At 45.8% G+C, this 16,794-nt stretch overlaps 1 protein-coding gene across 1 annotated transcript in view; it reads left to right on the forward strand.

The window, feature by feature from the left end:
- The window catches only part of SOX10 (SRY-box transcription factor 10), a 28,340-nt gene extending 11,836 nt beyond the window's left edge, over nt 1–16,504 (forward strand). The window contains exons 3-4 of the mRNA XM_035128227.2: nt 12,629–12,894; nt 13,676–16,504. Coding sequence (XP_034984118.2) covers nt 12,629–12,894; nt 13,676–14,385 — 976 coding nt within the window. The 3' untranslated portion in view covers nt 14,386–16,504. The remainder of the gene's footprint in view (nt 1–12,628; nt 12,895–13,675) is intronic.
- Nucleotides 16,505–16,794: the final 290 nt, after the last annotated feature.

Raw genomic sequence — 16,794 nt, forward strand, 5'->3', positions numbered from 1 at the left:
ACCTACATTAGTCGTGTCCATTACTTTCGATGGGTCTACTCTGAGGAGGACGAGCTTTGAATACCTCCCATCACAATTATTGTTGACAATGTGAAGGGCAGTTACAAGAGATTCAGACTCTGTGGCAACAGCCGTGATGCTAACGGCTTCATTTTCATGCTGTAATTACCAGTAATTGGTCTAATTAATTTCCAGTTATTTATCTCCTTTGTTGAGAATAGCTATTTTACAGAAAGTATAGGACAGGGGTCAGCAAACTTTTTCAGCAGGCACCACCCTCAGACCTTGTGGGGGGGGGACGGTCTATATTTTTTGTGGGGGGGGGAATTCGAACGAATTCCTATGCCCCACAAATAACCCAGAGATGTATATTAAATAAAAGGACACATTCTACTCATGTAAAAACACCAGGCAGGCCCCACAAATAACCCAGAGATGCATTTTAAATAAAAAGACTCATTCTACTCATGTAAAAACATGCTGATTTCCGTAGCGTCCACGGGCCGGATTTAGAAGGCGATTGGGCTGCATCTGGCCCCCAGGCCTTAGTTTGGGGACCCTTGGTATAGGACTACAAAGCATGTTGTTGTTGTTGTTGTTGTTGTTGTTGTTGTTTTGTTGCTGCTGCTGCTACATCTGTCTTCCATTATGAACTGCATTGTCATCCACATTGGGAGGGAAGTGTTACAAAGGGTAGTATACAAATCTCTCTCTCTCTCTCTCTCTCTCTCTCTCTCTCTCTCTCTCTCTCTCTCACACACACACACACACACACACACACACACCAAATTTACTTCAGGTTGTCTTCTCATGATGCTCCATGTTACTGCTGGCTCTTCCGGTGGTTAACTGAGGCTGAAATCCTAACCCAGTTTACCTGGGAGTAAGCCGCATTGAATTCAGTGGAACTTACTTCTGAGTAGACATGGTATGGGTTGCAGCCTAAATCATCAGACCACTCTTCACATGCTACACCTTGGCTTCAGCTCAAGATCACCAGGACTCAGCCCTGTAACAAAATTTTTAGAGCTGCTCAACCATGGAATATATGGAATTATAAATGTGTATGTCTTCATGTATTTTTAATCCTTGTAATCGCTTGTAAGCTGCTGTGGGGAAAAAAATATTTTGAAATGTGGGATAACAACAACAAGCAACAGCAGCAGCAGCAATGTGAAATGTTAAGGTCCTACGGCACGGCTTTCAGGGTCAGCTTCAGTTGTAACTTTTAGAAATGAACCCCTAGATGCAGCAAAGAGAAAAAGGAATTAGCGACCTCCACCCTAGTTACGGTGCTTCCAGGTTATCACTGTTTTAGGGCGGGATTCAATCACATACAAGCAAATTCAAGTTGTGCGGTTATCACTAACTCTGACTTGGGGAGGTCTTTCACAACAAATCCACTCCCCGCCCCCTGCAAAATCTGACTTCTTTGCGAAAAGGAAAATGATGAGTAAATAGAATCATAGAATGCGCTGGAAAGTGTGCTATAATACTTGCTTTGACACGGTGTCAGCTGACCTCCTTGTAAACAAATCAAAATGAATGCTTAATAAACAGGCTGTTTGGAAGCACCCTTAAACAGAGAAGTTACAAGGTGTGTGTGTGTTCGTGTGTGTGTGCATACGTGTTTCTTTCCACTTCTTTTCGGTTTGCTACCTAATGATCCAGTTTCCCAGCTGAATGTGTCACCTGTCCCTATTATACAGTATTTTATTTAGTTGTAATCCTCAGAAAATGTGGAAGTTTAGGCTGCTGGGGCTAATCTGTGATAGATGATTCAGACATGCAGGTTATCACTGGATAGTTCAGCTAACAACAATGCTTCATTGGGAACTTAAATACAATGGAAATTTAACCGCCCCCCACCCCCGCCATTTTGCCAACTTTGGTGTGGCTAATTATATAGAGTTGGCTTCCCCCCCCTCTCTCTCTCGAAAAATGAATCAACCTAGAGTAGTTTTGAAGTTGAATCTAGTTGACGCATATTCCTGTAAATAACAAAAATCGGTATCCAGTGCCTCAGACTGAATGCCAGGAAAATGCTGGACCCAGGATAGCTGCTAAATTCACTTGGCCTTCCCTAGGGCGGTGTGTGTGTGTGTGTGTGTGTGTGTGTGTGTGTGTGTGTGTGTGTGTGTGTGTAACCTGTGGACCACAACTCCCATCATCTGGGCATGCTGGCTGGGGCTGATGGAAGTTGGAGTCCAATGAAATCTGATAGTTCTCTTACCCTGCCACAAGGAAACCCGAATCCTTCTAACTTAGTCAAATCCTAGAATAAGGATGGTTCCAGGTGGGTGTCTATTGTGGGGCAGGTGCTGCTTAGGCATACATTTTTTGCAGCACCTTCACAACTTCATAGGCATCAAGAGGTCTCTGTGGCACAATGGGTCAGTGTGTCGGGCTGTTAGCCAGAAGGTTGGTGGCTCGAGCTCACTCAGGGATGACTAGGGGCAGAATTCCTGCATTGCAAGGGGGTTGAACTCGAAGACCCTCAGGGTCCCTTCCAACTCTACAATTTCATGGTTCTATCCCATATTCCCCACATTAATCTGGATTTACCTTTCGGGTAAGAACTCACAAAGTTGAAGAGGGACGACGACTTTGTTGCAAACAACTTATTTGCAAGATCTGAACAGCCCATTTACAATATTAAGTTGAATCTGGAAGCACTCTAAGTCTGAAAAGGATGATCCTAGGCGTGCCTATTCAGAAGTCAGTCCCACTTAGTTGAGTTGAACTTAAAGAGAAGTTTAAGAGGTAGGCTGAAGACAGTCAAAACAGTGAGATGGAGGGAGAAACAGGGACAATTGGCAATACTCAATGGTGTCAGACCTATGGGAAGGGAAGTGGTGGCTTTCATACACACGCACACACAAATACATGTAGGGTATCTACAGACATTCTCCCCAAAAGCCTGTAAACAGGAGCCTCGCCCTTTTGGAAGCAAGACAAAACATTTATCAGTAGCTGGCATAATGCAGCAGGAGATCAAACTTTCACTGCTTGAAAAATGCAATGCCAAGATACTGGTGTCCGCAGCAGCACCCTCTACTGGACAAGAAGTCAAATAACAAACAATTTGGTCACAGGAACGAGCGGCAGAGGAGTAGCTGTTGTTGCCACAAAGGAGGAAAAGAGGGAGGGAGGAGAGTGCTGAGGCACATTAAACACAAATTAATTTATTGCTACATGAATTTATGAAACAAGTGAGATGAACCAAGGCGCATTAGAAATTCTCCCTGAAGCGCCTTCATTTCAGTTGAGCATGGCCAAGAATTTCCGTAAGCAATCTGGTCACAAAGAGATGTTAACTTTGGAGGAATATATACACACGAAACATATATCTGTATTATAGCAGTTTAAAGGTTTCCCCAGACAGTCCTTGGGAGATGTAGTTTAGTGAAGGTTCTGATAATTATGTTAGAAATCCATAGGCATGGACAAATCTATCCGGTTTCTCAGTTTCTCAGTATTAAGTTCAATTCTCTACATTTTCACATCCATTTTCTTTTAATTAAAGAAGCTCTTGTGAAAATTCGGCTGCATGTTTGTGCCATTTTTTCCCTAAAATACACAATTTTGCAAAACAATTTCCCCCTAATATAATGCATTTTTTTAATGTTGTTTTCACAAATGTATGCACGCTTTATTCTAGTATGCACACTTATGCACACATTGCTTGGATGCAGAACTGCATTGCAAAATTCGGAGAAGTGAGAATTCGGAAGGGTGGTTGTGTTTCAGTTTGTGTGTTGTTTCGGAAAGTGCGAATAAGGCAGATTCACCTTGAAGTACAAACTGAATCAAACTTCTTTCACAAACCCCTCTCCCATCGCTAGAGATTCCTATGCTCCTCAAAAGACTATGGTTCACAGGAAAGAGGGGGTTACTTGTTAACCCATTCTACGCCTGTAAATAATAGGCCCTCAGATTGAGCCTTTCCATACAATAACTCAAAGTGTGCCCTGGACAAAATTCACCTTCTGCAGTACTTGCACAAGTGATGCAACCAGCAGCAGTGCCTCAGGATCCTATCCCTGCATCCCAGCTGTAAACATAACAAGTGTGTTATGGAAGTGGAATATTTTTACTGTTCGTTGCATTCTTTCTTTCTCTCTCTCTCTCTCTCTCTCTCTCTCTCTCTCTCTCTCTGCCACAGCGCACATGCTTCTCTTCATGATTTGGGAGAGCACACAGCCTTCAAACCCAAAACCTAAAATGAAGCATTAAAAAAAAAACCCAGACAAACCCCAAAATGGATCTGGCAACCAATAGAATATGAGGGAGAGAGGGAGGAGTCGTTTTCTGCCAGGAATGACATCACAGACGGCTGGGCCCAACAGGTGCCTATGACCCTCATGCAATAACAATCCATGCGCTACATTTACAAGGGCTATAAATAGTGCCAAGCGTTGTGACGCTTGTGACATCGCAAGAACAGCCTGAGCTTAATGCCCACAGACTGTGCTCCACAAATGGGAGATAACTGTAGAAATCTTCCACATTCAGTTCACCTTGCAGTTACGGGAACTACTTTCGCACATAGTTCAGAGCTTTTTGAACGAATTTCGCTAAGCTAAAACAAAGTTTTAAAAGATGTGTCTGGCAAGAACCCACCCAACAGCGTTCAAATTGATACGGCTAACTTGACCCAACAAACCACACACACCCCATGGAAAGAAAACTCACAGCAGTCAGCTGAAGGCAACCAACCAATGAAAACTAATTTCCCAATGAAAACTAATTATTGAATAGAAAAAGAACCTACACATGTGTACCTGACACAAAAATCTCACACATACACTATGCAAAGTTTTCTCTCCCCTCCTCTCTCCTCTCCCAACCTTCTACTGTATGCAGCATCAAAGTCTCACATCGAATATAAATGAAACAAGGACTTTATGATCAGAAAACAGAACCGATGTATGTACTTTTGTAACCCAAGAAAGTCTTAATAAAAACTTTAAAAAGAAAAGAAAAGATGTGTGTGGCTTTGAATAAAATTGATGCTTCCTAAAGTCCCAGAATCGGCCTCAGAATTAGATCTGCATGCCAGGCCTTAGACTGTGAACATGTGAAATGATATTAAAGGTGCCTTTGAATAAATAGATTTCCCTTAAGTGATAGCTTTCCCTTTAAGGCAGAATACATGCCTTAGGTCTTAGGACTTGCATGTTTATTGTGGCATATGCTTTTATATGTTAGGGTTGCCCTTCGTGGTCCTCAGTTAGCATGTTGGTGTACGTGTGTGTGTGTGTGTGTAAGTGTGTGTAAATGTGTGTAAGTGTGCATATGTCTGTAAGTGTGTGTATATACATGAGTGTGTGTTGTTTTCTCTCTCTCGGCACTGGGGAAAAGGAGCCCCTTTCTCAGCACTCAAAGAGAGAAAACAGCAAGCTGGCCATGTAGGGAACTTTCTGCAGGGGCATATCATTTTGTTTTCCTCTCTGCGAATGAGCATGGAGTGACAGGAGGGGTCTGGGAGGCCTGATCCAGCCCATGGGCTCATGGTTATCCACCTCTGATGCAGAGAGCAAAAACTGTCAACAGTGGCATCAAATGGTTAAAAATTACAGCCTGCTGCTCTGCTTATTTTGCATATACAGTGGTACCTCTACTTACAAATAACTCTACTTACGAATTTTTCTACTTACAAATGGAGCTCCGTCCGCCATCTTGGATGTGGTTTAGATAGGATTTTTTCTACTTATGAATTTTTAGATAGGGTTGCTTCAACTTACGAATTTTTTCTCCCAATGCATTCCTATGGGATTCGACTTGCAGTTTTTTTCGACTTACAAATGTGTGTTCGGAACGCATTAAATTCGTAAGTAGAGGTATCACTGTACGTTAATTGAATTGTCACAAATGCATTTAAAAACTTAAATGTATTCAAAATAAGCACAGTTAATTACACACACCTATAATGAGACAGGAAACCACTGCCTCCATTCAAGCCCTAGTGGATAGCAACTAACATTTTTATAAGCTAGCAGATTCATGCTCAAGTCTCATTAAAGTTCCCTCTCTTCTGTGTTCGGTGTATGGCAAAATAGGTTGTAAAAGGTCTTTGGGGTGTTTGAATAAGGAGGATCCACTCTTGGTGCAGCAGGAAATGAATCCATTGGCCACCATAGATTTGGGTTTTTTTTAATTCCATGCCTGCATGCTAGAGGCAAGAGGCCTATCAAATGCAACAGATGAGTTGATGGGATCTCAGCATGTGGATAACATCCAAATCTTTCTCGGCACACGCTGCTCTGAGCAAATTGTGCTTGCAACATCTGCATCGGGTCTCTACACACACATGCATAGATACAACTGATCTCTTTCCCCCACTCCATTCCCTGCCTTAATTCTCCTCATTGCTCTTTATGGGACTAATGACTGAGCCCTTCTTATAGCATTGACTCAGCTGTAGCAGACACTGATGAGTAAAGAGGCTTGGCTATATATCACAGCTGCATCCTTTGTGGTCACCCACTAATAGAGCCACCACACTATAGACATACCGTATTTTTCCGTGTATAAGACTAGGTTTCCCCCCTAAAAAATAATGTCCAAAATTTGGGGGCATCTTATACACGGATAGATCTCCCCCCATTTTATTAAATCAGAGTCCCCCAAAATAGGGGGCGACTTATACATGGGGGCATCTTATAAATGGAAAAATACAATACTTTGGCAGGGATGGCCAAGGTGGTGCCCTCCATATGCATACACTCCCACTGCCCTCGCAATGCCAGGATCGTCACGGAAACCCTTAAGCCATTATAGCATCTCACTTCCTCATGCAGAGTCCCAAATTCCCAAGGGCCCTTCCCTTCAGTAGAGTGTTTCAGTGTGTTACGAGAAGTTCAGTTCTTCCTTCTTCCTGCGTCCTTCTAACTAACACATTTCTTAGATTTGTGCCCCGTGCTCAATATGGGGTCACTTCCTGTTTTTATGAAAACAAGTCACTTGAATGCCCCCAAGAAAGTTTTTCACCATTTCCCCACCCCTCAGTCGGTTTGACTCCCATAAAGAAAGTGGAGGGTGTGGGAGCGAAGGGGGTAGGGCCTTCTGCAAGGCCATTGCCATGGCTGCAAGGGGTGCCGCAGGAGCTGAAGAGCAGCCATTATAGTCACTTGGCTCCAGCTTGCTGCGTCTGAGTCCATGCCCTTGCCTCTGAGGAGGAGGTGGAGGAGGAGGAGGCGGCACGGGGGATAGCAATGATGATATCGATGTAGAATACAGTCATACCTCGGTTTAAGTACGCTTCGGTTTGAGTACTTTCAGTTTAAGTACTCCGCGGACCCGTCTGGAGCGGATTAATCCACTTTTCATTACTTTCAATGGGAAAGTTCGCTTCAGGTTAAGTACGCTTCAGGTTAAGTACAGACTTCCGGAACCAATTGTGTACTTAAACCAAGAAACCACTGTATGTCCCTATTTTCACCTGAGGAGTGTTGTAGGGTATGCCATATGTTGTCAGGCCCCAGCTCCCATCAACTCCAGCCAGTAGCAGTTAGGGAGGGTGGGAGTTGTAGCATGGTGGTGATGGGAGGAGGTAAAGGAACCCTGGGTGGTTAAGTCTAGTCAAAAGCAACTATGGGGTTGTGGCGCTCATCTGGTTTTCAGGCTGAGGGAGCCGGTGTTTGTCCACAGACAGCTTTCCAGGTCATGTGGCCAGTATGACTGAACTGCTTCTGGTGCAACAGAAACTCTGTGACAGAAGCCAGAGCGCACGGAACATCCTTTACCTTCCCGCCGCAGTAGTACCTATTTATCTACTTGCACTGGGGTGCTTTCAAACTGTTAGGTTAGCAGGAGAGACTAGTTGCATGAGCCTACGACTAGAAATGTAGAAGGCACAGCAATGGATCCCCTCTGGGATCATAAAACTGGAGTGTAGATGCCACTCTGGCTGCATCAAGAAGTATTCTGCCTACGGGGAGGCAGGAGGAGAAGGTCCAGTTAAAGCTGCCTTAATACCAATTGCATTTACATGCCAATCTTTCTTTCTTTCTTTCTTTCCTGGGTGCCTGCAAAAATTCCATTGCACGAAAGGTCATGAAGTAGGGGGGACGCCAAGGCAGGAAACGAGTGAAATCCAAATCCTGCAAATCTCCTGGCCTCTCTGCCTGCTCATACCGGTTTCCCTTCGCTAAAGCTGATTTGAAGTTCTGATCCCCAGGAAGAACAAAGGGAAGCCAGGTGACATAGCAGGAGAAGACAAGGGCAGGGTTGGGCCACGGGGTGGGGTGGGAGGAGCGGAAAGAGGACTTGGTCACACAATGTCAGGGAATCTCAAGAGGAAGGCTGCTATCGAGCACTGCAGTTCAAATCTGGAGGGGGCTGCCCAGAAAACAGAGTTTGCTGTTTCTGTGGCTTGTTTCCTCCTGACAAACACAAACATGTATCTGTAACGCTGCACATGATACATTTTTCACAGTAAAGGGAAATGACATCCTAAACTCAGAAGAAGCAATATGGTGGGTGCCATGATTGAAAAATCCATCCCTGTGCGTGCATTGGGGGTTGTAGCTCAGGGTAGAACATCTGCCTTGCATGCAGAAGATCCCAGTTTCCATTCCCAGCATCCCTAGGTAGGGCTGGTGAAAGCCTTCTAGCTGAAACCCCAGAGAGCAGCTGTCTGTGTAGACAGTACTGAGCTAGATAGCCCAATACTCTGACTGAGTATAAGGCAACTTCCTATGTCCACTAGCATAAGCAAGGCCTGGAAGCTCTGGAAAGCTTGCAGAAACCCAGTTCCCCACCGGCTTGTACTCAGACCCTCCAAGTGTCCCTATTTTCCAGGGACGTCCCTGATTTAGAGAAGCTGTCCTGGTTTCTGATTTGATGCCAGAATGTCCCACTTTTCTTTAGAATGTCCCTATTTTCACTGGAGAAATGTTGGAGGGTATGGAGTCAGTGGCGGAGCTTCATGCTCTGGCACCGGGGGGGCGGAGAGCAGGCGGGGCGGGGCTGGTGCGCATACTGGGGGCGGGGCATGTCACCTGCAGGGGCGGGGCGCCCAGCGCGGGCGGGGGGGACAGCCGCGATGACACCCTACCAGGATCACCCCGCCAGGGGCGGTACGCTCCCCCCTGCACTCCTCTTCCTCCACCAGTGTATGGAGTCATTTGACCTCCAAGACATCTGAAGGCAATCCTGTATAGGGAAGGTTGTTTTTTAAAAAATGTTTATTGTTTTATCTTGCTTTTATATAGGTTGGAAGCTTTCCAGAGGGGCTGGGGCAACCCAGTAAGATGTGTGGGGTATAAATAGTAAAATTATCATTATGAAATGGGACATCCCTATTTTCATTGGAGAAATGTTGGAGGGTATGTTGTACTTAGTACCTCCCAGGTTTTAAAAAGGCTGGATCCTTTGCTGGAATGAGTTTTTGCTTCCTCCAGTGTCAGAAAAATCCTAATTATGCCATCCTAAATTGTTCACAGTCATTGCATTCTACCCTTAAATGTTGTAGTAAATGTAAACTTGAGTACGCATACATGCAGACTTGTGTACAGGGGAACCCACAGTAAATAAATAATATCTTTACCTAAATTGTTCCAAACACGATTATTCAACGAGTCTAAGCCCAGCTCCTCATTGTCTCCAAAAAGCGGGAGACCCAGGAATTAAACTATCTGGAAACCTGTTTGGGGGCTTTGGGCAGATCCAAATTATACATTTAAAGCACATCCAGTGCATTTAAAACTTATGACTTCCCCGAAAGAATCCTGAGAACTGTAGGTTTTCTATTCACAGAGCTACAATTTGCAGAACCCTTAACAAACTACAGTTCCTCGGATTCTTTGGGGGGGAGTCATGTGCTTTCAACATGTGTTGGGTGTGCTTTAAATATAAAGGTGCCAGGCAAGAATATCCCTCTTCCCTCAGGCCTTTGGCTAATTAAAAAATCCATAGCCTTTTAAACTGTTTGGGGGAAGTATTGTTTTGTTTGTTACTATGTTAGGTATTCTGGGTTCTAGGGACCCAGGTGGCGCTGTGGGTTAAACCACTGAGCCTAGGGCTTGCTGATCAGAAGGTCGGTGGTTCAAATCCCTGTGACGGGGTGAGCTCCCGTTGCTCGGTCCCAGCTCCTGCCAACCTAGCAGTTCGAAAGCACGTCAAAATGCAAGTAGATAAATAGGAACCGCTACAGCGGGAAGGTAAATGGCGTTTCCATGTGCTGCTCTGGTTTGCCAGGAGCGGCTTTGTCATGCTGGCCACATGACCTGGAAGCTATACGCTGGCTCCCTCGGCCAATAACGCGAGATGAGCGCGCAACCCCAGAGTCGGTCACGACTGGATCTAATGGTCAGGGGTCCCTTTACCTTTTTATGTTAGGTATTCATGTGTTTTTACATTGAAAACTGCCCTGTGATCCTCAGAGGCAGGATGGTATAGAAATGTAATTTAAAATAAATAAATAAAGTAAATATGGTGTGGATCCACCTAAAGCACCCAGAATAGGTTTCAAAATGGGTTTGATTCCAAAGTCTCCCGCTTCTTGGAAACCATCAGGAGTTGAGTCTTGGACTCGTTGAATAACTGAGCGAGGAGCAATTCAGGATGAGAGAATTAGGATCCTTGGGGACATTTGTGTGTGATCGGAAGGAGACACAAGAAAGCTGGTGTTGAACTCAGGGTGACTCAGTAGTTTTAATCTCCTGGATTAAAGCCATGGTTGGAATGCAGTTATGTGGCGGAGACCCTCTCAGCCGGGCGTGAAGTTAGGTCAGCTCCACTAGAGGTACCACTGCAGGACATCCTGCCCGAGAGAGAAAAGGAGAAGCTAAACCCAGGGTTGACCCAGGCCTTTTGCTTGCTGAGGTGAAGTGCAAAATGGTGTCCCTACCTTTGTGTACAGAAGCAGACTGGACTGGCAGTTGGATCATAATTCAACCTTGGTGAACGAGGCAGCACCCTCTATGGCTTCATTGGATAGCAGTGGCATTTCAGGGAGGCAGGGCAGGTTCCCCCAACACCTTGCTGCCACTCCTCACCCATCACCTGAGGCAGCGTCCTCAGTCTGCCCAATGGCCTTAATAGTTTTTAATACTGTGTTTTTTAAATTGTTGTAACTAACCCTGAGATACCATGATGAAGGGCGGGTGAGAAATGTTGTAGTAGTAGTAGTAGTAGTTGTTGTTGCTGCTGCTGCTGCTGCTGCTGTTGTTGTTAGGGCCTAAGTCTGTCTTAAGTCTGCCACTACTTTTGCTATGGGCTGCTTTGCGTTCATTATTCCTGTCATTAGCTCCTTCCCCTTTTTTTATTTCTTTGCCCCAAGTTTATTTACTTTCTAGCAATAGACTCTGCAGAAAGTTTGGTTCTGCATTTGCACAGGCCCCCAGAAGCTTCTTCAGTTTATACTTTCTCCAGAAGTTAATTCAAATTTTCTACTAGAGATCTTGCATATAAATGGGGGGGGGGGGGGAATTGCATGTGAGATATTACAGCTAGGTCTGTCTTGACTGGAAATGTCACCAGAGAAGCTTTCTCACCTTGGAGCTTTTCTGTTTCCTGTAGAACGCAGAACTGCATTTGGGTTGGTGGGGAATGACAGTCAGCCTGTGTTGCAAGATAGGATGACCATGGAACCATATTCAGAACAGAAGACAACTCCAAAACTGGAATTTTGGAATCTACAGAAGTTGTGTAAATTATGTTTGAGCAAATTAGATGTGCTAACTATGCATATTTGGGAACAAAGATAGGAAACGTGGTCCGCCCTTTGCTGTTTCTTAGGAGGGAAACTGGCAACAAGCATGTACACAACACCTTGATTAAAATCTGGCAAGAGTTGCCAGGGTCCAGAAAAAATTACTCCAGGGTCACCATTTAGCCATCTCTGATGTAGTATGAAAAAAAGTTGTGGTGAAAGTTTGATAGCACCTTCAAAAGAGGTATAGGATTTTGTCTAGCCCATGTCTAATGTGATGAAGAGCAGTGGGATTCTCTTCTAACTGGAGAAAACTCAGTGCTACAGGAGTGACCGTACTGTTCTATAACGCCTTTCATCCCTAGTTTTCAAGGCTCTGTGCTGTGTATTTAATTAGTCACCCCAAAACAGCATCTTATAAAGCAGTGCCTGTTGAAGAGAGTGGAAAATGAGATCAGTACACAGGGACCCTAGAATTTTGTTGTTGTTTTTAATGCAACAATATTTGGGATAATTAAAGGGGACATTCCCAACTGCACAGCTTTCAAAACCACACAGAACAAAATAAAGAGAATTAACACGTTTTGCCCGTGTTGGTCAATCTAAATAAAACTGTCCTTAAGGTCAACAGCTTTGCTGGTGTGATTGAATTGCAATCTACTACTGATAAATGGATCAGATGGCTCACTGTCTGAGACTAGAACTGTATCAAAAAAAATGGGGAGCTGATCACATATGCGGGTCGTTCATAAAATGGCCCGAAGAGCCTCACCATGCCACTGCAAAACCTCTGAAAGGGAGTGTAGGGTTGAAAGGGGTCACAATGCAGCAATCCACTTTCGGAACTTATTTGCCCCTCTTTCCTCCAATGCTATGGCAAGGCTATGGCTTCTGGTGGGCGTGTGGTTCCACTTTTAACAAACTCGTTCTGTGTGTCCTCCCCCACCCCCTTCCTCTGCTTTCTTTAAGATTGTTGAATGAAAGCGACAAACGTCCCTTCATTGAGGAGGCGGAGCGGCTGCGAATGCAGCACAAGAAGGACCACCCTGATTACAAGTACCAGCCACGCCGGCGGAAAAATGGCAAGGCCGCCCAGGGTGAAAATGACAGCCAGGCCGAAGGGGAAGCTGGTGGAGCAGCTGCAATACAGGCACATTACAAGAACGCCCATTTGGACCACAGGCATCCTGGGGAAGGCTCTCCCCTGTCTGACGGGCACCCTGAACACTCCTCAGGTTAGTCACATAATACAGTTTAATTCATAGACATAGCCTGAAGATCAGCAGCTGGGGTATATCAGGAGTAGACAACATGGTGTACTCCTTTTTTTTTGACTCCCACTCCCATTTGCCCCAACCAGCATGGCCGATGGTCAGGGATGATGGGAGTTGTAGTCTTGCCTTCATCTGAGGGGCATCACTTGGCTACCCCTTGTCTAAATGTAGAGTACCATCGTGATTTTGTTGCTATTTTTCTGGCCTGGCGTAGTTAGATATGGCACAAGTGAGTTTGGCATAGCTGCCAAGTTGTCCCTTTTTTAAAGGGATTTTCCCTTATGCTGAATAGGCTTCCTCGCGAGAAAAGGGAAAACTTGGCAGCTATGGAGTTTGGCAACTTTTTATTTTTTTTTAAAAAACAAACCCTCATGGTTCATCATTGCCAAAGTCTAAGGACTATATTTAACCCAGCTGTTATTTTGTATTTCATTAGCTGCCCACTTTATTTTTGCCTCTTCTCTGAGGAACGATGCTAGCACAGCTTTCCTCCGTCTCGTGACTTCCAGATGTTTTGGGCTCTGGCTCCTATTGACACCAGCCAGCACGGCCAATGCTTAAAGGTGATGGGAGCTGCAACTCAACAACATTTGGAAGGCTTCAAGCTAGGGAGCTGCTCTAGAAGGTCTGTGGAGTGAAGGGAGAGGGGTCAGCTGCTCTCGTCTTCTGCTATGAAGTTGGTCTCTCTGCTTTATCCGCGGCAAGGTGGTAATTGACATCTTCTCTCGCCTTCCCATCACAGGTCAGAGCCATGGACCTCCCACACCACCGACCACTCCAAAGACAGAACTGCAGTCCGGTAAGGCTGACTCCAAGAGGGAGGGGCGTTCCCTTGGAGAAGGAGGAAAGCCGCACATCGACTTTGGCAATGTGGATATTGGGGAGATCAGCCATGAAGTGATGTCCAACATGGAGCCCTTCGACGTCAACGAGTTTGACCAGTACCTGCCGCCGAATGGACATGCTGCTCACCCGGGCCATGTCGGAGGCTATGCCACAGCTGCTGGCTATGGCCTTGGGAGTGCCCTGGCTGCAGCCAGTGGACACTCGGCCTGGATCTCCAAGCAGCATGGAGTCTCCTTGTCTGCTGCCACATCATCGGTGGTAGACTCCAAGGCACAAGTGAAAACAGAGGGCTCTGCTCCGGGGGCCCATTACACTGACCAGCCCTCCACTTCACAGATAGCATACACCTCTCTCAGTTTGCCCCACTATGGCTCAGCTTTCCCCTCTATATCCAGGCCTCAGTTTGACTACCCTGACCACCAGCCCTCGGGACCCTACTATGGCCATTCCAGTCAGGCTTCCGGCCTCTACTCGGCCTTCTCCTATATGGGGCCCTCCCAACGGCCCCTATACACTGCCATCTCTGACCCGGCACCTTCAGTGCCACAGTCTCATAGCCCCACACACTGGGAGCAGCCTGTATATACAACCCTCTCAAGACCCTAGGGAACGGGGAGCAGTGACCAAAGCAGCAGCGGAAAGGCTCCGGAGAATCAGCCCCAGAAGACGAGCCTCCGGGTCCCGAGGTCATTCGGTGTAATCCAGTCGCCAGAACCCACAGAATATCCGGGCGTGTCTATCTTGACCGCAGTTATCGATGGCTCACCTGGCCAGAGGAAGGTTCCCACCCACCCCCCACAATCCCAGTCCTTGATTGGCTTCCGAGGTCCCGTAGGCCTTCTAGATGAGGACGATTCTAGGCACGGAGCAACTAGTCATGGCGGGTTTTTTTGTTTTTGTTCAGCAGGTCAAGGGTTTTAAAACAAAATAAAAAATTGAGAGATAATCCCTTCCCTTCTCTCCCCCCTCCCTGAAGTTGTCCAGACCATCATCCTGGTGGTTTAGAAAAAAAAACACAATGGACGCAATTCTGCCACTCGCTGTGGGTGAAGGCTAGGTGGGCACCCTGGTGGGGTAATGTTACAGGTGGAGAAGTAGAATGGTGCAGCCGTCCGATATGGACCATGCTCTAGGACATTCCTGCTTCAGAGTCGCACGTGCATGAAATGTTGCTCCCCATTGGAAGACCAACCTATGCTTGCTTTTCCTGTTGATATTTGGCACCTGCGCCCACTTTCCCTTATCCATTCCATCGCCTCTCTGCTGCCTGGCTCTCTTAAGACTTAACTACACAGTACTTTGGACTCAGGAACTGCATTATATGCTCTGGCCGCCTTTGCATCGCAGCATGTAAGCATGTGCATACATGCTGGTCCCTTGGACCGTAAAAAAAAACAAAGCAAATGGGACTGAATCCAACTTTGTTGTTATGAACATTTTGTATTCCTAGTTTGTTTCCAACACTTTGTGGCTCCCTTCTAAACTCCCCCAGCTACCTTTCTAACATGCCAGAAGATACCCTACCAAAGCCAATACTTTTCCTTCCGGCTTACAAGAGTGATTGTGTGTCTATATGCGTGTGTGCACATGTGTGTGCAGAGTGGGTGAGGGAAAGCAGAAAGATAGCAGTGCCTGGAATGGTCAGGGTGGTTCTCCTCTTTTCTTAAAAACAGACCAAATGTGGAGGGAGAACTTCTACAGGAACACAATGCTAGAACAGGCATATCCTCATTCCCCCACGAGAGACAGTTCAAGGCATTTTGGTGCCCGAGGCAGAGCATGCACATGGCTTGCCAAAAACATTATAAACTAAATCACCAATCATAGAGGCTGCCGCACCCTGCCTCCTGGCAGGGCCAATCCCTGTCACATGTTCAAAATCGTTAACAGCTCAGCTCTGTCTTTGCCACAACAAGGAGGACCTTGCTGGTGTAACTCATGTGGAATGGGCATTTAAAGAAGAAGTAGGGCCGTGCAGAATTCAGATGAACCCATGTTCACTTTTGAGTTTTTCAAATGGAGGCAGCCTCCTCAGCTAAATCGAACTTTGCCTTTATTTTCCTCTTCTCCGTGGCCCTGATGCATGCCCATTCCACAGCTTCCTGACAGTAAGAGCTGTTCCTGACTGTAAGAGCTGTTCGGCAGTGGAATTTGCTACCAAGGAGTGTGGTGGAGTCTCCTTCTTTGGAGGTCTTTAAGCAGAGGCTTGACAGGCATATGTCAAGAATGCTTTGATGGTGTTTCCTGCTTGGCAGGGGGTTGGACTGGATGGCCCTTGTGGTCTCTTCCAACTCTATGATTCCAAAAAAGAGAACGAGCATGTCACTTTGATGGCTGCCGTGACTTAGACGGTACCAAAAACACAGCCCGGAGAGGCCAGGCACTGTGCAGTTGCATGAGGATAGACCCACAACTGGCCACCATGTACATTGTGGTACTTGCTGTTGTTCCTAACCCCTTTGGATTGAGACGACTGAGGCTAACCTCCCCAAAAGTTATGAGCTTTATATATGCTTGACTCCATTTTTCTGCTATGGGTGATTATCTCTTCTCCATGGTGTTTGAAAAGAACATGTAGTATGCCTGTAATCCTTGTATGCATGCAATCTATTAACTGCTCTACACCCTTATTTATGGAAGTAGCACATCCTCCCCTCTTCCCAGCACCACAACCCTCTAGCACCATTAACTTTGCATCAAATGTATGGAATAATAAACTTAAGAGGTTTCAGCTATGCTTGTCAATTTCTGTTTCTTCTTTTCTCTATCTCAGTCCCCACCCCCACCGCCCAAAAGGGGTGTAAGGAAACTATTTCTACCCTACACATACCCTTCTGGCTCACACATTTTCTTCTTCTTATCTTTATGTTAGATCTGAATCTCGCCTTTCCTCTAAGTGTGGTCGTACCTTGGTTTTCGAACAGCTTAGTTCTCGAACGTTTTGGCTCCCAAACGCCACAAACCCGGAAGTGATTGTTCCGGTTTGCGAACTATTTTTGGAAGCCGAATGTCCAA

This window comes from Zootoca vivipara, chromosome 10, assembly GCF_963506605.1.
Source record: "Zootoca vivipara chromosome 10, rZooViv1.1, whole genome shotgun sequence".
NCBI classification, from domain to species: Eukaryota; Metazoa; Chordata; class Lepidosauria; order Squamata; family Lacertidae; genus Zootoca; species Zootoca vivipara.